Source organism: Pipistrellus hanaki (genome assembly GCF_964339955.1).
Source record: "Pipistrellus hanaki genome assembly, chromosome: 19".
Taxonomy (NCBI): Eukaryota; Metazoa; Chordata; class Mammalia; order Chiroptera; family Vespertilionidae; genus Pipistrellus; species Pipistrellus hanaki.
The window spans coordinates 19,910,306-19,937,600 of NC_140521.1; the positions used below are offsets into that span (position 1 = coordinate 19,910,306).

A 27,295-nucleotide genomic window follows, 5' to 3' on the forward strand; every position below is an offset into this window, starting at 1 on the left:
CCAAGGTTGACTAGTGAACTTGACTCCACACCTGTCACTCTAGCCTTTGGGACTTGGAGGGTTGGCCAGGGTTGTGAGCCCAGGAGGTGGGGACAGAGGTGGGCGGGAGGATGGAGGCTGTGGCTCTAAGTCACATTGGCTGAGAGTGGGAGAGGGGTAGGTCCCTAAAGGAAAAGAGAGGGTCTGGTATCTAGAAAACAACCTGTCCCCAGCCCACCATTCCTAGGAAGAGACTCGAACTTGGTCTCTTGGTACATCTCACTCAGACCAGGTAAATGCAGGGGGAAGTGCCCCACCAGAGGGGCCCCATTTGGCCATCGTTAGAGATACCAGTGTGCAGGCTCATTAGTGTATCTACATGATGACATGCTTAGTGATGGTTCTGTGCGTGACCTTGAACATGAACCACCGGGCAAGTTCCCCCAACCCGTTGCTCAGCCCAGGGGTACTGTTTGGGCCAACCCTCCCCTGGGTGGGTTCTCAGGAATGTGAGGCAGAGAAGGGAAGTGACTGTGACCTTCCCTCCGCCCCTGGGGAGGTTGGGGTGTGCAGCCCGGTCCTCCCATCGTCTCTGGGGACCAGCCTTCCACAGGAAATGAAAACGCAGAGGCCTTTGGCTGGAAGCGCACAACCAGTTTTTTAATAAAGTCATTACAAATATGTACAAAGCGTCTCCAAGGTACGAAATTCCTCTTACAAAAGAGCAAACGAACCAGCAAGGTCAGAACCCAGAAGGGAACACCCCCAAGCTTATTGCCTCTCCGGCCGAGCCGCAGGCCTCACCGAGGTTCCCACACCCCACAGCCGTCCCCTCCACACACGCAGGCTCCGGCGCTCATAGTGCAAAGGACCTTGGGAGGAACTTGGGGGTCGGGTAGGGGTGGGGGCAGAAAGGAGGTAAGAAAAGCTTCCCACGTCCTAGGAAATAAGTCAGGCCCTGTTTGCAAATCAGATGCTCCTCCCAGCGACCTGACAGAAACCAGGAACGCAAAAAGCAGGGGACAAATGCATAAAACCCCGGTTAAGCCACCCAGCCTGCCCTGCAGGGTCCCCAAATGCATCACTTTACCATGGGCCTACGTCAGGCTCCCCGCTCCCTGCACAGGCCCCAGCTTCGGCTTGCCCTTGAACTAGCAATACCTTGGGACCTGCACTCAGCTCACAGGCCTAAGGGGGCGTCACACAGACCTGAGTCCAAATTCTGGCTCAGCCGTTTCACTCTCAGTGTAACCTCTCTGAGGCTCAGTTTCCTCACCTGTAAAATGGGAATGATGACCACTGACTCCCAGAGTGAGGCATCGCCGAGGGGGGAATGTGTAAAGCACTCAGCAATCTATAAATGGTGGCTCTCACTTCATTGCTGAGCGAAGCAGCCAGAACCAATCTCTCTGCACTGAGAGTGAGTTGAGACCACGGGCTTTTTAATTGCCTCCGTGATGGTGTGGCCGCTCGGTAAATAAAAATACTATAGGACAATCTGCCAGCGAGGCTCGGGATCACAATGACGACCCGACAAATCTGTTAAAGGCTGTGGACCAGGCTGGGAAGGGACATGGAACATCATCCGTTCCAAGCAGGGCTGCCCCTCCGTGATGAGTTAAGTCCCCTCCCAGATGGAGGGCTGCTACCACCTGGCACATCGTAGGTGCTCGATACATAGGTGTTGAGTGAACAGATTAAAATTACAAAAAGAAACCTTAGGTTTAAGTTTTAAAAGGACACTTGGACATCAACGTCCTCTTTCTACCAGTTCCCATGGGACTAGGACAGGGTGTCTAGTCTGTCCCCTCTTTGACCCCCAAAGCTTCTGACCCTCTGATTGGTCCAGGGGGGGACTTAAGGGAACATTTAGAAGAAGAATTCTTATCAACACAAGGGAACAAAGCCCATATACTCTGATCACTGCGGCTTCTGATACCCGCTGGACACTCAGAAAGTCCACAGTGGCAAGCCAGTGTCCCCAGAAGATGCTTGTGTGGGGTCAGGGAAGGACCCCCCCAAGGCCACAAGCGAGGGGGTGTCATGCTTTGTCACTGTGAGAAGCGATGAGAGAGAGAGAGCCAGGAGTGCCTGAGATCAGATACATCAATTGTGAAATCAGAGTCACAGCTCCATTGTTCTGTGACACTATTCTTTTCCACCACCATTTTCACCCAAACAGAAAAGAATTTTAAAACGAGACCACTGGAAGACGTGGAAAAGGAGTCTTCAGTATCCCAATGAAAGAGGTGTGGGGGGCGGCGGGGGGGGGGGATTGGGTTCTGCGAGCCGCTGATGGCGCAGGACCATGGACAGCGGCCAACGAGGCACATGGGCACCAAGAAACCTGTTACTCCAGCCACATCTATGCCAAAGGGAATTCGGAACGGAAGGAACCCCAAATCTGAAAAGGGGGAAAGAGGTCTTATTGTATTGAGGCGGGAGGGGTAGGGGAGAGAACCTTCCAGAAGGGAATGGAACAGCTTTGGGACGTTGAAGTCCCAGCAGGCTCCGATCCCCGTGGCTCCTGGCCCCCACCCTCGGAGAGCACCCAGCCACCGCCAGGAGGGAGGAGGCCCCACCACCGGCTCCTCACCTCATTATGCAGTTAGCTACCTAAACAATGATCTCACAGGCCTCCCTCTGCTTTGCCTGGACACACACACACACACACACACACACACACACTGCTGTCTGCTGAAACCCGATATGAGGTCTTTTTCAAAATTTATTCCAAAGCCTCCCTCCCTCCCTCTCTCTTCACAGACGCTCTACAGTGAAACTAATCAAAATCAATGACTCCTTGGCAGCCAGAGAAAAGGGGGGCGGGGGAGAGGGAGAAATGGTGCCAGCACTTTGCGCACTGTGGAAATATTTAAAGAAGAAATAAAAAAAAAACACACACACAAAACACCACCCCACTATCTCATGCAATCCCAGTAATGCAACAGGAGAGACGGTGGAGACAATATATACACACAGGCCATGCTTCAATGTCCTAATACAAATGTCCATCGAGAAGTACAATCTCATATAAAAAAAAACAAGCATTAAAAACAACCCCTTGTCAAAAGCCGGGGCCGCGGAGAAGTGCACTCCAATGGATGGATGATATGCAAGAAAAAAGCCAGGATTCGGTAAATACACGGCTTCTCATAATACAGGAGAGTATGTACAAGGGACTTGGTTGCAAAAGTTCCAGCAGGAGGCAATGGGTGCCCCGTTCTCTCAGCAATGTGGCTTCATCGAAATCAAAGCGGCCCGGATGGCCGGCCCCGGCACTTAAGAGTGCGGATCCTCCAGCGGACATGCCGTCAGCTAGGAGGCGAGTCAGGGTTGAAAAGGGGACCCTCTGACCTTCCCCCTGTGCCTAGGTGGTCACACGCCCCCTCTCTGGGACAGCATAGAAAACGGCAGAGAGCTGCACTGACTGTGACTAGAATAATGAAAAACCCCTCCGCCACAGGGATGAGCGGGACAGACCCTGGTGTCCTCACAAAAGCAGAGGCCGTGTTTCCCCTCGTTCTCATGCGTTTGCCTTCCCTGAGGTGGCGGCTTGGTGGAAGCGTCGCCTGCCACTCTCTGCGGACCATGCCCACAGCCATACCCATCCTGTAAAGAATTCCAGGGCTCCAGCCCTGGAAGCAAACAGGTCTGGGGTGAGGGTGGGAGGGGCCCTCCCCTTCAGCAATTCGCCTTGATCTTTCTTTAAAGAGTTTAGGAAAACATCAGATGTGGATTTTTAAAAAATAAAATAAAAAATTCTTATTTAAAGAAAGACAGCTCCCAGCTTGCAGCAGCGGGCAAAGGTCCCGCCTTGCTAAAGAGCTGGTGACTTTCAGCAAAGTCTATGGGGGGTGATTCCCTTTCAGCCCGTGTCAACGTGAACAAGGGCTGGTCCCTCTGCCGGCGGCTTCGAACCGGAAGCGTGTCTGTGAACCGGCCCGGCGCACCCCATCCGCGGGCCCTGGGTGGTGACCTACAAACCCAGCCTCGGAGAATGCCTCCGCCGGCAGCCTGGCCCCTCGCCGTCTCAGCTTTGAAATCGGCCGTGTGATACACAGAGGAAGAACACCTGTTTTTGTTGGATTTTTTTTTTTTTAAATGAAAGCAAAAAAAAACAAGCATTGTTTCCTGAAGAGTCTTTGCAGCCAAGTCTCAGTCCAGCACACATTATTTTTTTTTTAGCCCTTCTAGAAACTTCTGAAAATAGGAGCTTATGGGGTGGGTGGGGGTGAGATTAGACCCTCTGTCAGTCTGCAGTGAGATGCTGGTGCATTGCATTTACATGACCCGCACCCTTCCCCAACGCGCCTTGCTTATTATAAGTTATCCTTGACTAGAATGTAGCCATTTTCTTGGCTTTTGAACCCATAAAGCCCAAGCCTGGAAATCCCCTCGGGGAGTGGGGGAGACCGTGGGCTGAACTGCCAGGATCCTTTTCCCGGGGTGGAGGGGACAGCAAACAAGTCCTAATAGATGAGGTCAGCTTTCCACCCGGAGCCCGGCAGGCCACTCCTTGCCAGCCCGTCCCTCCCCTCCTCCCTCCCTCCCTCCTGCCCTGACCTCAAGGATAGTGGTCCCTGCAAACAGAAAGGGACTCTCAAGTTGCACTTTCCCCTCGTCCTTTTTAAAAAAAAAAAAAAAAAAAAAAAAAAAAAAAAAAAAATCCGAAACAGCAAAAAAAGAAACCCCTCTTGTCCCCTGGCCTCGCAGGTCTGGCGACAGAAAACCAAGCAGCACCAGCAAGAACGCACGCTTAGCACCAGCCAGGTTCAGGCGAAGCACCAGAGGCCCAGGGGCAGAGCGGGAAACCCCAGCTGTCCTGATGAGACAGGGGGCTCGCTCTCTATCGTAGGGACAGAGAGAGGGGCAAGGGCTTGTCACGACTGGGAAGTGGATGTATCCCAGACTGCCCCATACCCACTGGCCTCCGGTCCTCCTCACTTTTTAAAATTATTATTATTGCCTTTCTCTTTTGCCTTCTGCCATTTCACCTCTGACTCCACCAGCATCCCTCCCCAGGCGGTGGGTTGGCGCCGAGGCTCCTTCCCACCAGTCTTGGCAGTTTTTCCTCGGCACACGGTGGGCATCTCTCTTCCGGTGCCCCAGACATGGAAGAGTCACGTTCACATCGGAAGGTGCAGAGAAGGGAGGGGACCACGTCCTCGACACGGCATGCACTGAGTAGCAATATTCATATTTTCTTTTTATATATATATATATGTAGAGAGAGAGAGAGAGCTGTATGTAAATAGCGTTGGGGTGTCTTTTCTGCAGCTGGATCCCCAAAGGGCTTCTTCCCCGTCCCATTCCGCGCGATGCTCTAGTGCTCCAGGCGCTGTCTTTATTCCCCACTTCCTTCTCGAAGTGCCAACCGCGCGCGCAGCCTCTCAGGGCTGGGCTCCCCCTCAGGAAAACGGGAACCAGCTTTCTCCAAGGACACAGGGTTTTCGCCAACCTGCAGAAACAGAGATGGGCATGTGGGTCAGCAGGCACGTGCAGCCAGCCACTGGGGATGACGTCAGCGCCCTGGGCTGCTGCTCAGCCAGCCTGGATGTGGGGAGGGGGAGGGGTGAGAGCTGCTAGATGCAAGGCTCTGTGTTTGGAGGAAAGGCTCCCCAAAAGCTAGTCTTGGTGCTCCCCCCCAGCCCCCGCCATGCTCTGTCCACATAGCAGCCTTCCCTAAACACACGTCTGCGCGCACACATCCCTCGTTTTCAGACTAAACGTTTAGACAGGTATCTACTGGGATTCAAAGAGAGGCCGCTTTGTCGGGCTACCTTTGTGCTGCTCCAGATGGGGAACAGGGTCTCCTATTCATTTCACAGATCCATATTCAAGGCAGACTGGTAGGACTGTCTGCTCTCACTCACTCACTCATTCGTTCATCCACCCATTCTTTCATTGCTAAACAGGCCAAGCACCATACTAAGTGTTACAGATCCAGTGACAGTTCCTGCCCTTGAGGGGCTCAGAGGCCCACAGATGGAGATGGGAAGATGCTGATAATGAATGTCATGTGCATGTGAAGAGCATGCAATCTGGGTAAACGTAGGAGCCCGGAGGAGAGGGAGCTCATAGGGAGGAAGGGAGGAAGAGAGGGAGGGAGGAATCAATAAGTAGAAATTTTAAAAGTAAATTAATAAATGTGCCCAGACAGAAACAGGGTTATGATTCTTCATTGAAAAGAGCAAATGGCCAAAAGGCACAATCCCATATTGGTTTTCCATTAATATGTATGTGTGCATGAGTGTGTGTGTGTGTGTGTGTGTGTGTGTGTGTGTGTGTGTCCATGTAAGACACACCAGAGAAAGCTCCTTAGGGAAAGAGGCAGGCGCATGCTGAGCACTGAAGGAGGCCAGGGAATTGGCCAGGATGAGATGAGGCACGCCAGGCAGGGCAGACAAAATAGCACATAAGCAAGAGAACTGAAAACAGGTGCCCCACAAAGACCTGTACACAAATATTCGCAGGAGCATTATCCACACCAGCCCCAAAGTGGAGACACCCTAAGGGTCCACCGGCTGAGGAATGCACACACAGATTGGGGTATGTCCATACAGTGGAATATGACACAGCCATTGAAAGGAATGAGGTCCTGACACACGCGACAGCATGGATGAACCTTGAGGACGTGACACTAAAAGAAAGAAGCCAGACAGGAGAAGACAAAGATTGCACGATTCCATGAAATGAAATGTCCTGGAGAGGCAAGTGTTTAGAGACAGAAAGTAGGTTAGTGGTTGCCCAGGGCTGGGGGGAGTGGGAAGAATTGGGAGTGACTGTTAATGGGTACAGGGTTTTTGTTGGGGAAACAAAAATGCTTTAAAATTGATTATGGAGATGGTTGTACAACTCCGTGAATATAACAAAACCACTGACTTGTGTACTTTGAAGGGGTGGGTTTTGTGGTAGGTGAATGATATTAGAAGGAGGAGCAGGAGGAGAGGAAGAAGAGGAGAGAAGAGCTTGGAGAGTTAGCAGGAGCTTCGAATTAACAGAGGAGATAAAAACATTTCATACAGCTGGGCCGCTGTGGCTCAGTGGCAGAGAGTTGACCTATGAACTACGAGGTCCTGGTTCGATTCCCAGTGAGGGCACATGCCTGGGTGGTGGACTTGATCCCCAGTAGGCTGGGAAGGGGAGGGGGGGGCATGCAGGAGGCAACCGGTCAATGATTCTCTCTCATCATTGATGTTTCCATCTCTCTTTCCTTTTCCCTTCCTCTCTGAAATCAATAAAAACATTTTTAAAAAAGCACATTTCACACATTACTCTAAAGCAGGTGGAATAAGAACTGCCATGTGAGCCATGCCAAGCAAGTGGTTTAGAAGAGAGAGTGGGAGAGAGATCACCCGTGTTCTCCCAATTGGAAGAAGTCTGGGATACGGACTCTAGGACTGCACCTCCAGGCGCCCTGGCCTCTGGCTTCCTGCCAGGTCTCGCCAGCAGAAGGCAGTGACGGGGCAGCAGGTGCAGTGCCTGCCTGCCAGGTGGTTCTCAGGTTCATCCCCAACCCCTCTCCAGGCTCCAAGTCCTATTCCCTCACCTTCCTTCCCCCTTCAGTCAGGGGTGTTGCCAGCTCAGCCGTGAGCACTGCATTACCCGTCATTGGTTTCTTACCTCTGCCCACACGTGGGTCAATTCTCCTCTGATTACTCCATGTGGGGGGTGCTCTCTGCCTTTTCCTTGGACCCCAACCAAATACATGTGACTGCACATAAGAGATGAGTCCTAAACACAGACCCCACCATCTACATGAGCAGCAGTGGGCCTCACTATCTACATGAGCTGACCATCACGGGGGTCCAAGTCAGCAACTTCGAACCTTAAAAAAACCAGCACATACGCAAGAGAATGGAAAACATGTGCCCCACCAAGACCTGTATACAACCATTCATAACACTATCCACACCAGCCCCAAAGTGGAGACACCCCCGGCCCCAAAGTGGAGACACCCTAAGGGTCCATCGGCTGAGGAATGCACACATAGATTGGGGTATGTCCATACAGCGGAATATGACGCAGCCACTGAAAGGAATGAGGTCCTGACACACGCGACAGCATGGATGAACCTTGAGGACAATGCGCTAAAGGAAAGAAGCCAGACAGGAGAAGACAAAGGTTGTATGGTTCCATTCAATGAAATGTCCAGAAGAGGCAAGTGTGAGTTAAATGCATATGATGAAGGGATCATTACAATGGCACCAGGAGAGGTGAGAAAAACGGGTTTACTGTGTGTGTGTGTGTGTGTGTGTGTCCACATAAAAAAGGTGTGGCAGAGACACAGAATCCTGTAATGGTTAAGAGCACAGACTGGAGTCTGACGCCCAAGTTGGAGTTTTGATTCAGACCCAGAAAAACTGTGTGACTTTGGCCCATTATTTAACCTCTCTGGGACTCTGTTTTCTTTTATGGAAAAGGGGAGAGAATAATAGCACATCTCATTGTGTTGATGTGAGGACTGAAAGTATTAGCACATGTGAGGCTAGCTCGGCCTGCATGGCTCAGTGGCTGATCATCGACCTATGAGCCAGGAGGTCATGTTTAGATTTAAGGTTGAGGCACATGACCGGGTTGTGGGCTCAATCCTCAGCGTGGGGCATGCAGGAGGCAGCCGATCAATGATTCCCTCTCATCACTGATGTTTCTATCTTTCTCTCCCTCTCCCTTCCTCTCTGAAAAAAAAAAAAAAAAAAAAAAAAAATATATATATATATATATATATATATATATATATATATATATATATATATGAAACTGTGCACATAGTAGGCCTGCCTTTGTTGTCACTGTTATTATATAATCTGGACTGTAAGTGACCCCAGGAGAGTAAAGAGAGTTTTACTTTCTATATTTCTGTATTGTTTGTTTTGGGTTTTCTGTTATTTTTGTTTGTTTGTTGCAAGGAACAAATAATAATTATACAATTTGAAACTATTTTCAAAATATGCAGTCCACTGCCCCCTGTGAACCACTGTCCTGCCCCTGGGATGTTTTCCCTTAAACTTGGCTCATAAAGAACTTTCCCCAATGCTGACTCACAACCAAAGCTCATGACTGAGGACATTCATGACACCCCTTTAAAAAGTGTCCCCATTTCCACTTTTCACCACAGTACGGAGGGAGTGGGCGGGCAGAGGGTGGGAGTCGGGGGGAGCCTCGAGGTCCTGCCTCCCTGGACTGCATTTGGGCGCTGACAGCAATGATCTGTGAAGCCCAGATCTGTGAACCCCCCGGCAGGAGGCTCACTCCCCTTTCCCTGTACCTGAGAAGAGTCAGGACTCTGCATTCCCCACTAAGAGGCCACAATTTTTAATTAAAAAAAAAATACTATTTTTTGCACAATAATACTTGTTGCACATTCAAACAATAGAGGAGATAGAAATAAAAGGAAGTCCCCTTCATTCTAATCTTCCCAGAGTATTTTCTGAGCTTTTACAGACACCATGTCCCTCCCCACCCCATTGATAATTCCCCAGAGCCCAGCATAATGCCCGCATGTAGTAGGTGTTCAATTCAACCCGTAGAATGAGAGTAAGTGAGCACATGACTAATGGTGGCAACTCCCCCCTCTCCCTTCTGGTTTCGGTGGGTTGATTTTGCCATAGAGTTCTGACGGCACCAGGGGTGGGTCCTGGTCCTAAGACTCAGGGGGACAGAGCTCTCCATGTAGAATCTTCTGGAGGGAAGAAGTTGCCCGGGCCTGTGTCATTGCTTCCATCTCCATTGTGCAGCTCATGCTGTCCAGTCAGGAAGCTGGGCCTGCGAAGGCTGTGGCGAGGGGACCGGAGGAGCGGAAGCCAGGTGTGTAAGGGGGGTGGGGGGGAGCCGTTCGGCAGTTCCTGGAAGAAGTATTTGCTCCCCTCTGCCCAGCCCCCTGCCATCTCATTAATTATCAATGCCATCAATGAGTAGCTAGCAGTGCTATCATAAACAGTTATCAATACTTTCAGTGAGTGGTTATCAGTGCTATCAGTAAATAGTTGTCAATGCTATCATGAATAGCTATTGATTACGTAAAGTCTATGGAGAGAACTCATGGCTCCCGCCCATAGGAGGCTATGGCAGATGGGCCTTGAATGCCAAACACACTTGACTCTGGAGGGTAAGCACTGAGAGAGGGGAGAGGGGAGGCAGCAGCTCAGCACAGAATGGGCACCAGGTCCAGCGGGCAGACCCTTCCTAAAGTCATCTTGCCATCCGTATCACATCACATGCACATTCTTTGACCCAACAATTTCACTTCTAGGAACCTCACTACTACTACTTCTTCTTCCCCTCCTCCTCCCTCTCGCCCTCCTCCTCCCTCTCGCCCTCCTCCTCCTCCTCCTCCTCTTTCTCCTCTTCCTCCTCCTCCTCCTCCTTCTTCTTCTTTTTGGCAATGTTGCCAAAACAACAATGTTCACTACACCTCGTTTACACTATCAGAAAATGGGAAACAGGCAAATATCCCTAAGGGTGTGGCCAACAATGGAACACCATGCTGCCATGAAAAGGGACGGTGATCACCTTTCCTTGTTGACATGGGAAGATCTCAGCAACCTACTATCAGTGGAGGGTGGAAAGCAGGTGACCAAACATAAGCAGGATGATCTCATTTCTTTAAAACAGGATACCTGTGTGGGTGTGGGTGCCATCAAGGGATGTCCAGCAGGGTGGTACCTAAGTCAGGTGGCACATTGGGATGCCTTGGGCCCAGTAACGTGCACCAGGAGAGACCGGGACAACTGGGGCGCTGATGTCCCATTTAAAGGGACATCATCTCCAGTCTTCTGTTGCCACGTAGCACAGTTGTCAGATCTTTCCATTTCTCCAAGAAAAACTGGAAGTACAGTGTTCTCCATGAAAATCCGTACTGGACACCTGCCTGGTTTGTAAGAGTTGGCAGGGAGTTGGGGGGTGGAATTTGCAAGTTGAACAAAATTCAACTGCAGGTCCAATTCAGTTGGGGGATCGGCAGGTACAGACCCTTGCTTCTACTCAGACACTTGTAGAGTTAAATTACCTCCTCTTCCCCTCAGCAGCTATCTCTGTGCATTGGTTTCCCCACCTGTAAGGGAAGGGAGTGGGGCCAGCTGGTCTCTAAAGTCCTGTGTAGCTCCGGCTGTGTTTGTAGAATGGTGACCTTTTGGGTCATAGATCTTTTAGGAATCAGACCACAGCCATGGTTCTCTCTCAAGTGAGGGCAAACAGAGGAATGTGAAATTAGCCAAGTTTATGTGTAATTTCCCCAATTCCCTGAGGCCTCCCCAAATACATCCATCCACCCCTTCATCCAGCGGTTAGTGAATGGCCGCACTGTGCTGGTCACCACGCTGAGTGCTGGGATGGGACCGGAGGCCAGTCTCCCAGTGTAGGAGTGCTGTCCTGGAGGGTCTGCAGCCCTGGATCAGTGGCTTAGCCAGGCTGCTGGTCAGCCCCGGAGTGGGAGCAGCAGAATTAGCAACTGCTTCATGCAAAAGGTCCAGAAAAGTCTCCTATGAGCTCCCACCACACTGTCCCTTTGGACCCGTGGACTGAATTTCACACCGAATAAGAACAACGCTATCATTGGCTATTTCCTGAGCATCAGTGATGTCCCTCAAGCTGCTGAGAAAGCGAAGGGCCAGGCCTCAGGTCACACAGCTGGGAAAGGGCAGGCAGGGCCTAGTCCAAAAGTCAGCCTGACTCCAAAGTGCATGTCCCTCCCACCCAGAGACCCTGCCTCAGCGTACACTCTGGGTAAGATAAATAATAAGTTACCAGTGGTTCAATTTCCTGAATCAAAAATTGGGCCCCGTGGTGTACCAACAGGCTAAAACACTTCCAACCCTGAATCAAGAATTAGGCCTCGCTGAAACTGGTATGGCTCATTGGATAGAGCATCGGCCTGGGGACTGAAGGGTCCCAGGTTGGATTCGGGTCAAGGGCATGTACCTTGGTTGTGGGCACATCCCCAGTAGGGGGTGTGCAGGAGGCAGCTGGTCTATGTTTCTCCCTCATCGATGTTTCTAGCTCTCTGTCCCTCTCCCTTCCTCTCTGTAAAAAATCAATAAAATATATTAAAAAAAAAAAAAAAAGAATTAGGCCTCTTCTCTCTTTTTCAGTTTTTCCACCCATAAGATGGGGAAAATGGTAAAAAATAAATAAAATAAAATAAAATAGCCGAAACTGGTTTGGCTCAGTGGTAGAGCGTCGGTCTGCAGACTAAAAGGTTCCGGTTCGATTCCGGTCAAGGGCATGTACATTGGTTGCGGGCACATCCCCAGTGGGGGGTGTGCAAGAGGCAGCTGGTTGATGTTTCTCTTCCATTGACGTTTCTAGATCTCTATCTCTCTCCCTTCCTCTCTGTAAAAAATCAATAAAAATATATTTTAAAAAATAAATAAAATAAAATAAAATAAAATGAAATAAAATAATTAGCCCTCCTGGTGTGCCAACAGGCTACACATTTTCAATCGGGCTGTCTTAGCAAATGGTATCAATTCTTGAATCCATCACATTGCCCCTGACACATCCCCACTCTGAAGACGCGCCCTCCTTGTCTGAGTTTTCCCCCTCAGCAGCAGGTTGGCATCCTGTAGTATTTATTAAGTACCAGGTGCCGGGGCCAAGGCCATCAGGTGAACGTGGCCCATGGCTGTCCCATGATGACAGGTATGGCCAGGCGGGCGGGGATGCTCTGCGAACCCTAGTGACATGGCTGTGGCGTGGAGCCTGTCGCTGACGTGGGGACAGGAATGCCAGGAGTCCTCTGACTCATCTGCACGGCAACCGTGTCTAGAGAGAACGTTCTACAGAAGGACAGCACGGGCTTAGCTGAGGACGGTAACAGCCAACTCGAGAGCCAAGCCGATAACCACAGTACGCCGAGAGGCCGGTGACACGAATGAGAAAGGGGAACAAAGGACCATGTGTGTCTAGTAAGCCCTCCGGCACCGTTAGCACACAACTTGCTCTCTAGACAACCTTCATGCTAAAAGGATGTTCCCATAAACTTTGACAGCAAAGTCCCACTGGTGGGCTTATTGGGAAATCATCGGTGGTGTGCCCAGAGAGTTACGCATGAGGATGCTCTTCATCAGGTTGGAAATCATCTCAACATCCAACAAGAGCAGACTGGGCCCTGGCTGGGTAGCTCAGTTGGCTAGAGTGTCGTCCCAATACACCAAGGTTGCAGGTTCGATCCCCAGTCAGGTCACTTACAAAAATCAACCGGTGAATGCATAAATAAGTGGAACCCTAGCTCCTCCTCAAAGAGACCACCCCTAACCACTGCGGGTGGGGGTCCCCTGGGCCCTCCCTATTACATCCCCTTCAGAGCCTTCGGCACTTCCTGAAATGATCTCTGTGTTAGACCGCATGATCCAAAGATGGCCTCAGCAGCATCTCCTGCTCACACACTTCCTGAACTCTGCCGCTCCCCGATGGGCAGGCTTGTGACCTCTGAGTCTGGGTCTGAAAGGGCCATGCAGCTTCCATTTGCTCCCCAAGACGTTTGCTGCTGGAGCTCAGAATCACCGTGTCGAATCCAACAACTACTAACTACGAGGCTGCCATACTGTGTGGAAGCCCAGGCCACAAGAGGAGGCTGGGTGCAGGTGCCGTGGCTGGCAGGCCCAGCTAGCAGCCAGCATCAACGGCCATATCTGTAAATGACGATCCCTCCCCAGCCCAGGGCTCCAGCCCCCAGCCAGCCTGGAGCAGAGAGAAGTCACCCCAGCTATGCCCTTATCATTTCCTACCCCAAAGAATATATGGGCATAATCATATGTTATGAGCATAATCAAGCAGTAGTTGTAGGCCATTCAGTTTTGGGGCAGTGGGTTGCACAGCAATAGTAACCAAAGAAATCTTTATGGACTCACTTGTTTATTTCCACTAAAATGTGGGCTTCCGGAGTGCTGCAGGGGCTTCTGTGTCCTGGCCCTTCCTGTGTCCACAGCGCCCTGCACACAGTAGGCACTCGATAACCACGAGGTGAATAAGTGAGAGGAGCTGAATTTGGGAAAAAATGATACCTGTCTTGCATAGTTTCTCACGGACTCATGGGTTCGTTACATATTTTGCGTACCTACTATGTGACAAGCAGGTCGTTGGGGGCTAGGGGACACTGTGGGGCGATCCTACCATCACGTAAGATGATGACCAGAGGGGAAATAGAAGCCTCTACTCACTCCTCCCTACCCCCAATGTAGATGACTTTTCAAAAACCAGAGGTGTGGTCACCAGGTGCCCCCAGCCCACATAGGGGTGGGAGTGTGCATTTAATTATCCAGGGCCTGGCTGTTCTCACAGGCACAGCTCAGTCGCTTGTGTCCTGGCCTCTCACCAGGCAAGCGGGCGACACCAGACAAGAGAGCATGAGGGCGGGAAGGCTGAACATCTGGCCCCGTCCAGGGGTTCCTCCCCAACAGCTGTCTCTTCCAGCTCTGCCCTCTCCCTCCACTCCTAAGCTTTCAAGCTCTCAAAGTACTGCTGGCAGAGGTGCAGCCCGCCAGGAGGGAGGCCTGAGGGGTGTGCCTGCGGGGTTAACCACTTAATGACCAAAGCACCTGCCAAGAACCAGTTAGCAAATCTGGCTGGTGGGCTAGGCCCTCATTGGTTCATAAAAGCCGGCTCCTGCTGGCCCCTTATCATCTTTGCAGCTGACCCTGTTGCCTCCTGGGCCTGCAAAATCCATCTTTCTCCCCTCCTCCTTAGTCCCAAGGCAAGATTCCACTGGCCCCTCTCCTAGGCAGAGCCCTGGGCTTCACTCTCTCCACCCCTGCCCCCTCCTGGGCCCGCTTCTTCCCCTCCCACACCCCCAGCCGGTGCTCACCATAAAGCACCCTTTGTTCCCCTTCCTGTATCTTAGAGCCACGACTGGTTAAGTCACACCCCCCTCATCCTGGCCTCCCAGGCCTCCCAGGAGCACCCCCCCACCCAGGCTCCCTCGGAAAGGGGTCTCTCTCTACTGCAGGAGTTCAAGGCTCACTACCCCCTCCACTTGCTCCCCAGTGTCTCCTCATCCCCTGCAACCCACACGTCCTCTTGGAGGTGGGGGGGGGGGGAGGGAGAAGGGGAGCCCTCAAAGATAGAAACTCCAGTTCCACTTCTGGCTTTGCCTCTGATCCTTTGGAATGACTCAGGCGGACTCTCTCTGCCTCAGTTTCCCCTTTGAAACAATCAGGATGGCTTGAACCATTTCAGAGCGTCCCCTGTCCAGTGATGGAAGCTCCAGGCACTGCACTGGGCTCTAGAAGCCGGCGCTTTCCTACCATCCCCCCCACAGCCCCAGAGAACAGCTCCCATTTAAAAGGCTCAGAGAGGTTAGGATTCTTACCCAAGGTCACACTGCCAGCAAGTTCCTGGGCTGGGACTTACATCACATTCCTTCTGATCCCCAAGTCCACGCTCTTAATTCTCTGTCCTACCCTGGCCCCACCCGGCCCTAATTCTTCAAAGGGGTAAGCAGGAATGGGGTGGAATTGGCAGCAATGACTATGGCAAAATGTTGTGTACTTTGGGGGGGGGAGGGGGAATTGAATACACAATCATAATCACGCTAGCTCACATTTATATCCCCTTCCTATGCCCCAGGCACTGTTCTAGACCTTTCTATGTCTGGATTCATTTTACCCTCTTGACAACATCTATGCATTAAGTTCTATAATTGTCCCCATCTTACATATGGGAAAACTGAGTCTCAGGGTTGTTGTTTTTTTCCCCCCAGGATTCATTTTTATAATGACTTCTGAGGAAAGTACTGCCGGGTCACAGTACAGACCCAAAACAAGACCGTTGAAACGGTTGTCCCGAACACAGCTAAGCCTAAGCCCACCCTTAACGCCTGAGAGAAGGCGTGTCTGCCTCATATGGTTGGCTCAGGCGCCCTGAACCCCCGACACTATCCTAGGAGGGCCCCCACTTCTCCAGAGGGTAGGAAAAGTGGAGAGGACCACAACCAGAACTCAGCCAACGGTCTTTCTCCTATGGATTTCCTTCCACTTCTCCTAACTGACCCGAGGCTGGGAAAGGCTGGGTTCCCCCAGCCAGAAGCACACAAAAAAGTCTGCGCTGCACAGAGCTCCAGTCCCTTGGTCAGGATCCAAGGCCGGGATGGAGCTGGGGGAAAGGGGCGTCTTGGGGCCAGGGCACCCCAGGCGTGAGATCCCTGGAGGCTGCGGAAGCTGGGGGACAGGCAGAGGGTGGCCTGGAGTCAGGACGCAGCAGGGAACTCTGGGGCAGAAGCGGGGCGAGGAGGGGAAATAAACTCTAACCCGCTGCACCAGCGAAACCCCTCTCCGCCCCTCGCCTGCAGCCCGAGGAGGCCACAGCTCCCGCAGCCTCCTCTGTGGAGTCCTGGGGGCACCCCGGCCCTAGGCTCACAGCCAGAGGCCCAGCTCCGGGGTTCACCGCCCCTTGGGGGGCCCCCAGCATCCGGCACCGCCTCGTCCAGGGAAGGAAGCGCCTTCCAGAACCTCACCCGGACCCCAAGGGGAAGCCGTGTCCTAGCCCTCCTCCCCTCCCTCCTGGACAGCGGTCCTCCCACCTTTCCGCTAACCCACTTTCCCACCAGCTCCCACTCGCTCCCCCGCTCCCCAACCTGCCTTTCCCTCCCCGTCTCGCCGCCAGTTTTGTTCCCTTCTCCACCCTCCTGCCCACCTTTTCCCAAACTCCACGCTCTGGGCTTCACAGCTCCGGGTCTCTCTCTCTCCTCTCTCCACTCCATTACTTATTTATGTGTTGACTTGCTCCCTGCGTCCAGTCCCAAAATGTTGTTTCTCCCTCCCCCCATCCCCCGGGAGTGGGCAGCCCCGGCCTGGCTGCTGCGGGCTGAGGGAGCCCCTCTCCCCGGAGGAGAAACAGCGGACGGGACCTCGGGGAGCCGGGCAGGGCGCGCCCCGAAGTGCGCACCCCTCTTCCCCAGCGCCCGCCCGGGCGGCGCGGCCCACGGGGCATCTGTCGCCCGCGCTCCCGGCTCACACCCCGCGCGCCCCCGCAGCCCCCGGGGCGCTGCCGCCCCCCACGCTCCGGCTGCCGCCTCTCCCCGCCTCCCCCCGAGGGCGCAGCCGCTCAGCCTCGCTGAGGGCGCCGCGCCAGCTCCCGGAGTGCCAGCGCGCGGCGGGGCGCGGGGCGCGGGGCGCGGCATCCCAGAGCCGCTGGCTTTCTCACCTTCCACCTTCACCTTCTGGCTCTAGGCTCCCCTCTGGTGGGCTCGGCCTGATTACCCCGCCCCATTCTCTGCAGCTCCCCCCCTCTACTCCAGAATCTGAAAAGAAGACGTTCCTTACACCCTTGTCTCCCCCCCCCCCCCGCCCCAAAGTGCCTAAGTCAGTGCCAGGCGCACAGCTGGTCCCCAGTAACTTCCCAACCCCGCGGGCCTAGCGCACAGTAGGTGGTCAGTACCCCTATCCCACCAGCACCAAGCACACTAGGTGCTCAATACTCACTCCCCGCCCTCCACCACTGCGCAGAGCCGAGCGCTGGGCAAGGTCTCCAAGATCCCCCTCCTGATCTGGGCACGGCACCCCCAGAGGCGCTCACTCAGTGCGCTTTCGTTAAGGTTCCTTCCCCCAGGGGGCCTTCCCTAAGAGCCTCCGATCCAACTTCGGGGGACATCTCAGCTCCAGCCGTCTGATGGAGGAAGGGTGGGCCACGGTCCTCAGACGGGACACCCAGCTGGGGAAGGAGCGGAGAAGTTGCGGGCGCGAAGGGAAACCGCGGAGCGCGGGGGCCCCGGGGGGACAGAGCGGCAGAGAGAGGCCGGGAGGGGGGGAGGATGGAGGACGGGGCCCAGAGGCCGGAGAAGGGACACTGGGAAGGACCGGGTTTGGCGCGGAGGGGAGGGGGGCTGTGGACGGAGACTCAGGACCGCCCGGCGGCCTGGGAGGGGACGGGGAACTTGTCTTGAAACAGCGCTAGATTGTGATTATCTGGCGGGGCTGGGAACGGCGTTGTCACGGCAAGCACACTTTTTTACGCGGATGGTGTGTGTATTTGGGCGGCTGGAGGGGGATGCGGAGGCCCCAGTCCTCCCTCTGGAGGTGGTCAGTGGCCAGATGCGTAAAAGGAGTCCGAGAGGAGGAAGGGGACCGAAACGGCGGGCCTGGCGCGCGGGAAGAGAGATGGGGACTGGGTAGGAGGGACCCGTAGGTCCCTGCGAGAGGAGGAAGCAGGGGGAGAAGGAGATGGGAAGGGGAAAAGGCTAAACTTGGGGTTCTCCAGCAGAGAAGGCAGCAGGGGGAGAAGGAGAGGGGAAGGGAATGAAAGCTAAACTTGGGGTCCTCCCGCTCCCAGGCCAGCCCCGCGCCTCCAGCCCCCCGGCGGCCGCGCCCCGGCGCTCGCTCGCTCGCGGGCGGGCGGGCTGGGGCTCGCGTACCTGTTGCTCCGCTCTGGCTGGGTCTCGGCTCCGGCCCCACCAAGAAGCCCCGCGTTCCTACAGGCTCCGCCTGCCGAGCAGCCAGGCCGCCAGCGCCGCCACCTGCGCGGCCGCGCACAGCCAGGGCCAGAAGGCGGGGGGCGCGCCGGGCGCCCGCGGCCCCCGGCTCCGCGCGCGGCGCCGCCACATGGTTCGCCGGTGCAGCTCGTCGCCCAGCGCCTGCAGCCGGGCGGCCGTGAGCTGCGCGGCGGCCGAGCGCAGCGCCAGGCGGCCCGCGGGGCAGGCGCACACGGCCGGGGGCCCGCGGCCGCGGTGCAGGGGGCACGGGCACATGGCCGCCCGCAGCGCGCGCTCCCTCCGGGCTCGGGCCGCCCTCGCCGCTCTCCCTCCGCTCCCTCCGGCCTCCTCCGCGCTGCAGCCGCCGCGCTCCCGCCGCCGGGGCCTCCCCTGGACACCAAGTTTCTCCCTGTGTGTTGTGCGCGTTTGTTGTGCTGACGGCGCTATTATTAATTAAAGTGTCACATGGTGGAGGGGGCGGGGAGGGCCGGGAGGGGGGTTACATCATCCGGCCCCGGGAGGGGGGGGGGGCTGCCGGCAGAAGGAACCGAGAGGTAACTTTTAACCCTAGCGGCGCCGGCACCCGCCGAGGGGGGGGGGGGCGGTTTGGAGCGGCGGATCGGGGCGCGCTAGGAGGCCACCGGGCGCCCCGCCGCGGGGGTCCCAGGTTTTAGGGGGGGGTTGTGGAGGACCCCCGCAGAGGCGTGGAGCTCCAGGAAAGGTTTTGTCCTTCATTCCTCCCCCCACCCCCCCAAAATCCAGCTCCGGTTCCGATGTGGCCAGGGGAAGCAGGATGAAGCAGAATAGGATTCGGCTGTATTATTAAAAACATATACCGGGGCCATTGTTGTGTCTGAGGGAGGTAGGTTGGTTCGGAAGCTGAGGAGAGAGCCAGATGCAACCCAACTTGCCTACGTCCAGGTCTGGCTCGGCACCTGTAGGCTGGGGTTTGGGCACACCGATGCGGCCCCCACCCCTCTCAGCACTCTGCGGCCGAACGGGCAGAGCTGAACGCACCCCTTCCCTCCCCCTTCCCCTCCCCCCCCCCACCCCCGTGCAGCTGGGAACCCGGGGAGGCGGCGGGATGGGGGTGCGCGGGCCGGTCCTTGGTCCCCGCGGGGCGCGGAGACGAGTGTTCTGGGCGCCCCGTGCTCGCGCCCCCAGTGCCCTCACCGGGAGCCTCTGGAAGTTACTTGTTTTGTCCGCATCCTTGGTGGATACTGTTCTGCTGCTGGGCTACAGGGCTAGTGGCGACCCCAATCCATGGCAGTGCAGACCCTAAGGGGTCGGCGGGGGCCAGGGCGAGGGTGTCCATAGGGACTCCAGCCCCTCTCCGGACCAGAAAGTGTGGCATGGTCCTGCTGGGGGGATGAACGGGGGGGTCTCTAGGATTATTGGGGGGGAGGCTGGGGGGGACAGGGGAAGACCTTCTCCGATGTTAAACTCATTGGGATTCAGAAAACTGGAGGAGCACGGTGGGGTCTGCCTGGGAGCCCACGGGGAGCTTTGATGCTCTCTCTGCTTTCCTCGGGCGGTGCTGCCTAGGCCTGAGGCGTCTGGGGTCACTGGGAAAAGATTCCTCAAGACGGTGACCTTAGTCTGGTGTGGATTTGTTGTGAGGAGAGATTTCCCTCCGGCCTGCAGCTGGGTCAGGGCTCATGTCCCAGCTCTGCTCTGGGATCTCCTTGGTGGCCCTTATGTCCCCCAGCCCCATTCCTTCCCCTAATCATGATCAGCACTTACCGAGTGCCTTCTAGGGAGGTCCCTGGGCTAAGGCCCCTGCCTCACGGCCTCAAGTAAAACTCCCAACAATTAGGGGTGGAGGTGCTATTAAGATCCTACCTTACAGACGGGGAAACTGAGACACGGGGAGGCAAGGCCTCTTGCCCAGCTCACAGTTCAGGAGGAATGAATCTGGGTCTGAACTAGGGCGTTCTGCTGGGGGCTCTAAGCTGGTAACCACGGTTTTATACTGCCCCCTGCAATCTGGGAATAATAATACGTCCGCCCCAGGACCGGGGCAGAGCTTAAAGAGACAGAAATGTGTGCCAAGCACCTGGCATGCGGCGGGCCCTGGATAAACCTCGGTTCCCTTTGCTTCTGGCCAGAACCACGTGCCCCTTCTCCTGGGACTCACCTCCTTAATCCCCCCACGTCTTTGCAGAGGGGACCTGATCCATTGCCCGGTGCAGCGAGTTCCAAGAATGAAGACACAGTGTCTATTTAAAAAGCCCTCTGGATTTAAACCGAACAATCCCCTCCTCCCCCCCTTTTTAATCTGCACGCTTTTAACGGCTCACTTCATGGACATTAATTTTAATGGGACGATTATTACCCTGTTTGGAAGCCTGCCCCTCGCAATGCTGGGCTCACAAGGTGGCGCTGGGTCGGGTCCCAGCCGCTTGGATGTTTTCTGTAGCAAAGAGAGTGTAGCCTTGGCCATGGGGACGCTGGTATTGAGCAGAGGGAGAGGTGGGGTGGGGAGGGTGTTGGAAAAGGAGGGGGAAGAGGAGACCCCCACCATACACACACACTCTGCTTCTTCTTTTTTTATTAATATATTTTATTGATTTTTTACAGAGAGGAAGGGAAAGAGATAGAGTTAGAAATATCGATGAGAGAGAAACATCCATCAGCTGCCCCCTGCACACTCCCTCCTGGGGATGTGGCCGAAACCAAGGTACATGCCCTTCACCAGAATCGAACCCGGGACCTTTCAGTCCACAGACTGACGCTCTATCCACTGAGCCAAACCGGTTTCGGCTCTTCTTTTTTTATTATTATTAATATATTTTATTGATTTTTTACAGAGAGGAAGGGAGAGGGATAGAGAGATAGAAATATCGATGAGAGAGAAACATTCATCAGCTGTCTCCTGCACACTCCCTACTGGGGATGTGCCTGCAACCAAGGTACATGCCCTTGACTGGAATCGAACCTGGGATCCTTGAGTCTGCAGGCCGACGCTCTATCCACTGAGCCAAACCGGTTAGGGCCACACTCCGCTTTTGACAGTCCCTAATTGGCTCACAGAGGAGTCATTCCGGCCTATCTCACCATTCACGTACCTGGGGACCTTGGCCATGAGATGAAGCCTTTTGGAGCCTCCGTTTCCTCAGTTGTAGCATGGGAATAATAATATACCTACTTCAAAAAATAAAATAAAATAATAATAATATACCCACTTCACAGAGGTAAGTAAGATACTGGTAAAGCCCTGAGCACAGTGTCTGGCACCTCATTAGCACTTAATCAATTTTTGGCTGCTGTTAATATTAAGTAGATCACTAGTCACTAAACTGTGTGATTCAAAGAACGTTGGAGGGCCCCTGCACCCTCAACTATATACAGCTCCCCTATTGTGATTAGTGATCCTGTCCCTGATGCTATGTATTGTCCAGAAAAAGCAAATTCTTGCGGGGAGGGGTTGGAAGGAAATAACAACATAATGCTCTCCTAACACGTTAGAAAAAAAATGTGTTTTATAAAAAATAATAAAAATGTGTTTTATATTCCAATGCTTCATTTAATAAACACTTAACCTAGAGCTTACGCTGTGCCAGGCACTGTTCTAAGTGCCTTAGACACATGAACGTACTTAACCCTCCTACTAACAACCCCGTGTACTAGGACAGGTACTATTATTAGTCCTACATTATGGATGAGTAAACTGAGGCAGAGCATTTACATAATCTATTGCTCTTTAGGATTATGTCACCATTGGGGACTTGGGAAGAGGGAGGGAGGGAGGGAGGCTGTTATGGGTTAGACTGTGTCCCCCTCCCTCATTCCTCTGTGGAATTCCTAAGCCCAGCACCTCTGAATGGAGACAAGGTCTTTAAAGAGCTAATTAAGTCAAATGAGGTCATTAGAGTGGGGCCCTATCCTACATGACTAGTGTCCTTATAAGAAGAGGGAGAGCCTTAGCTGGTTTGGCTCAGTGAATAGACCCTCGGCCTGCGGACTGAAGGGTCCCAGGTTCGATTCCTATCAAGAGCATGTACCTTGGTTGCAGGCACATCCCCGGTAGGGGGTGTGCAAGAAGCAGCTGGTCAATGTTTCTCTCTCACTGATGTTTCTAGCTCTCTATTCCTCTCCCTTCCTCTCTGTAAAAAAAAAAAAAAAAAAAAACAATAAAACATATTTTAAAAAAATGTCTCAGCTTATTCCCCTACCTTCTACAGAAACCAGTACTCAAGTGTTTTGACCAGGAAGCGGGGATGGGGGTGGGGGGAAGGGCAGAATTTATTTTCTTTAATTAAAACAATAATTACCTGTCCTAGTGTTTGAGATTGAGTGAGCCTTACCTTATGGTGATTTAATTCATGTGGCTTGGTGAAGTGGTAAATGAATGAACAGCTGTTGCCTCCTCTGAGCAGCTGTGTTTCCTGAAGCCATGTATTGATGCCAGGGCCAGATTTGATGCCAGGAGTCGGCTTGGTGAACAGAGTTCTTGAATCAAGCAGAGGTATAGCAGAGTGGTTTGACACTCTGAGCCTGAGAGACCTGCGCTCAAACCCCAGCCCCACCATGCACTAGCCAGGTACGTAGGGCATATTTCTCACCTCTCTTAGCCTCCATGTTCCCATCTGTAAAGTGGGGACAGTAATCATAGCACAGCCTATTTCATTGGATTGCTGTAAGGGTTAAAAGAGAGGATGTAGCAAGTGTTTAGCAAAGTGCTTGGCGCTCAATAAATGTTAATTATGGTCCTTGTTGATATATCAGGATTATTAAGCTTCCACTTAAGAAACAGAACAGGGACCTTGACCCAAACCCACTGGGAAAACAAGGGGATTCAGATTTCAGCGAGTTCAATATTCAACGACATCACAGTTATTCCCAGGAAAAGTCCCCTCCATTCGGTAGACGCAGAGCAGGACAGCTCTCATCTCTCACCTTTATCCTGTTTCACCCTCTGGTACCCGAAAAGATGGGGTACCCCTTCTTCAGGGGTCTCCTAATTATTCACTCAATACCTCTCCCGTAAGGATATTTTTGTTGTAAGTAAAGAGAAAATTTACTTACAACAATGTCCACAGCAGGGGAGGAAAACACACACACACACACCATCCCATGATTATCGTCTCATTAACACTTTACCTGTAAAGGGTAAACCTCACTGAAATAAAACCTAATGTCTTATTCAGGTATGAGTTCAGCTCTGCCCATCGGGACTGGCTTTGGCTATTCAGGACTGGTTTGGGGTCTTGGGGGTTAGGCTCTGGTTTGGGACTGGCATCAGTCCTTTGGCTCTAGATTGGGCTCTTAGGCCTTGGCTGGGCCACCCCGGGCTTGGTCTGTTAAAATCAAATGGACCCCGCCATGGGGAAGCCCTGGTCCCCACAGACTGCCTTAGAGGAGAGGCCCTCAGTGAGCACTCGGCCTCGGAGCCCGAGGCGGAAAGGGCTGCTGACTCTCCAGGGGCGGTGCCTGTGGAAGTCACCGGGACACGCTGAGGCTGGCCCCGGGCCGCTGGAGGAGGGGGTGCTGCTTAGAGGCCAGGCTGGGCTTGAGAGAGAGGTTCCCCCCTTTGGGACTGGCTTCAGCTGTTCGGGTGTGGACTCGCCTCTTTGGGGCTCGGCTTGGCCCTCCGTTCTGTTCTGGGCATCAGCATTCTGGGCTGGCCTCCTCCCTTCGGAAAGAAGAGTGATCAACTCTTACTTTCTGTGGAGAGTCTTCAGGGAAATCTTCATCGACTAGCTTGTTCTCCTCAAAATACGTCATGTCCAAAATTAATAAGGTGACCAGTCGTCCCGCTTTTTAACAATTTGTCCCGCGGCATTTTAAAAAAGTCCCGATTTTTTGAAAGAATCTTTTAAATCTCTGAACTTTAAAAAATATATATATATATATATATATATATATATATTATTGATTTTTTACAGAGACGAAGGGAGAGGGACAGAGAGTTAGAGAAACATCATTGAGAGAGAAACATTGATCAGCTGCCTCCTGCACACCCCCCACTGGGGATGTGCCTGCAACCAGAGCACATGACCTTGACCGGAATCGAACCTGGGACCTTTCAGTCCACAGGCCGATGCTCTATCCACTGAGCCAAACCGGTTTCAGCTCTTTTGGACTTTTTTTAAAAACTCCTCGGGACAAGGGACAAATTGTTAAAAATCGGGACTGTCCCGCTAAAAGAGGGACATTGGGTCACCTTTCCAAATAGCCTGTGTTCAAAGTTCTAGTAGATTTGATGGATTTGAACTTTTTTTTTTTTCTTCTTCACACAAGAGTTTCAATTTTTCTAGAGCTGCAAAGGCCTCACAGAGCTGCTGTATGTGGGCCTCCCCTCGCCTGGCCACACTGGAGCCTACGGCCGCCATGGCCACAACAGGCGGGCGCGCCCCCTGGGCCACCCCTTTCCGGACTGGCTATCGCTGTTTGGCTGTTTGGGTCTGGGGTCCCCCCTGAGTGACTGGGTTCTGCAGTTTGGGTCTCCATTGGCCTCTTTGGGGCTGGACGAGCTATTCAGGTCTGGGGTTGGCTCTTGGGGGTAGGCCCCTCCTTGCAGGATTAGGTTTGGCTGTTAGGGTCTGGGGGGAAAAACCCCCAAAAACCTAATGCCTTGATTACCGGAATCACAGTAATGGGGTTGCTCAGATCTGCACTTCCGCTGTGAAAATTCAGTCATTCTGTCTTTTTCTCGGGCAATCATCGCCTTATTAATGGCAATGAGCTTAGTATAAGCCAGGGAGCCCGTGGCTTGAAATCCTACTGACGGACGAGGGGGTAAATGAGGATAAACTCGGAAGGACCATTTGGCAGGCCTGGAACATGCACATGGCCCTTTGATCAGTTGATCCCAGTTCCAGCTGCTGACTCTATCAGTGGTTCTGAACGAGGGACAGTTCTGCCCCCAGGAGACATGTGGCCATGTCTGGAGACATTATTGGCTGTCAAAGCTGAAGGGTACCGTTAGCCTCTGATTGGTAGGGGGCAGGGATGCTGCTTGCCGTCCTACCATACACAGACCACAGAGAGTCACTGGGCCCACAATGTCAACAGTGCGGAGGGTGAGAAGACCTCCCTCCACAGGTCAGTTCGTATGCATGGGGTAGGAATAACAGGAAATCCAACTGGGAGAGATTGAAACCAGAAGGACTTGGATTACTCGCTGGACAACAGGGGCAGAGCAGGTGCTGAGAAACTGTGGTGCACGGACCCACGAGGTCCTTGGCCTGTTTTCTGTCATCATTTTATTGGAACTACGCCATGCTCGCTCGTTAACGCATGATCTCTGGCTGCCTTTGTGCTACAACAACAGAGTTGATTGCAACGGAACTGGTACGGCCTGCAAAGCCTAAAAATATTCTTCTCTGGCCCTCTAAAGGAATAAACGCCCAGCAGAGCCATTGCAGGTCATAGGATAGTTGCATGGTTAGTTTTCTAAGAATCTGCCACACTGTCTTCCAGGGTGGCGATAGCATTCGTGTCACCTTGCCACCGGCAATGGGTGAGTGGTCTCCGTTTCCCGGAATCTTCTCCAGCATTCCCTGGTGTTGTCACTATTTTTTTGTTTTAGCCATTCTCACGGTTTACTTTGCTTTTGCCTAAAAGCTAGTGATGTTGACGGTCTTCACATGTGCTTATTCCTTATCTGTATATCTTCTTTGGTGAATCCGCCTGTTTTTGTAAATAAAGTTTTATTGGAACACAAGCACACCCATTCATTTTATGTATCCTCTGTGTTTGCTTTTACACTGTAACAGCGGAATTGAGCACTTGTGACAGAAACTGTATGGCCGAAAGCCTAAAATGTTTGCTATCTTGCCCTTGATAGGGACATTTTGCCAATCCCTGCCATAGACGAATTATGATTTATTTCTTGAGACTGGGCACAAAGGATGCAAACAAAGTCAGGATTTTCTTGTGGAGGGAGAAGGAGCAAAGGAGGTATCTGACGGACGATACCTGGAGAAAGCCTCCTGGTCTCCCAGTGGTGCTCAGAGATGTCCATTGTGGCCTCGTTTGAAATGACCCCAAGTAGGAAGCAACAAAAATACCACTCAAGAGCAGAGTGCATAAATAGAATGCGGAATATTTGTACTATGGAACACTGCAGCGATTTTCAACCTTTTCCATCTCATGGCACATTAAAAATATTTTTTACCAATCTGATAAAAAGGTATAATTTTCATGCATTTACAAAAAGATAACCATTACCTGCCCTTTTTGCTCCAAAGTGACTTTTTAAAAAATCAGGTGCCTGCCAAAACCAGTTTGGCTCAATGGATAGAGCGTCAGCCTGTGGACTGAAGGGTCCCGGGTTCAATTTCCATCAAGGGCATGTACCTTGGTTGCAGGCACATCCCCGGTAGGGGTGTGCAAGAGGCAGCTGATCGATGTTTCTCTCATTGATGTTTCTAACTCTCTATCCCTCTCCCTTCCTCTCTGTAAAAAATCAATAAAATATATTATTAAAAAAATAAAAAAAAATCAGTACTTATATATATAAGAATTTCTCCTGCCAAGCATTAACCAATTAGCCCTGGCCAGGTGGCTCAGTCGGTTGGAGTGTCATCTAAAAGGTTTCAGGTTCGATCCTGGTCTGGTACGTATGGGAGACAACTGATTGATGTTTCTCTCTCCCCCGCCCCTCTCTCTTTCTCTCTCTCCCCCCTCAAAAAAAAAATCTTTGAGTGAGGATTAAAAAAAATAGAATTAACCAATCAGACATAACCTTATTATGCAATGTAACCAATAAGATGCAACTTTATTATATGACATATATGAATGGTTCAAGACAAAGCACTTACATAAGATAGCTTTTGTTATGTTGGCTGTTTTCATTTTTTTAACTTGACAATTTAAGGGAAAAGAGGTCAGTGTTGCATATTTTAAAAATTCTTGCAGCACAATGATTGAAAATTACTGGATACTATAAGGAATTGCAGGGCA

At 52.6% G+C, this 27,295-nt stretch overlaps 1 protein-coding gene across 1 annotated transcript; it reads right to left on the minus strand.

Moving 5' to 3' along the window:
• Positions 1–4,640: 4,640 nt before the first annotated feature.
• On the minus strand, positions 4,641–18,789 carry HRK (harakiri, BCL2 interacting protein). Its single transcript, XM_084868401.1, has 2 exons — positions 18,329–18,789; positions 4,641–5,440 (listed from the first exon to the last, which is right to left on the minus strand). The coding sequence occupies exon 1, from the start codon at positions 18,659–18,661 to the stop codon at positions 18,386–18,388; it is 276 nt and encodes a 91-aa protein (XP_084724527.1). The 5' UTR covers positions 18,662–18,789; the 3' UTR covers positions 4,641–5,440; positions 18,329–18,385.
• Positions 18,790–27,295: the final 8,506 nt, after the last annotated feature.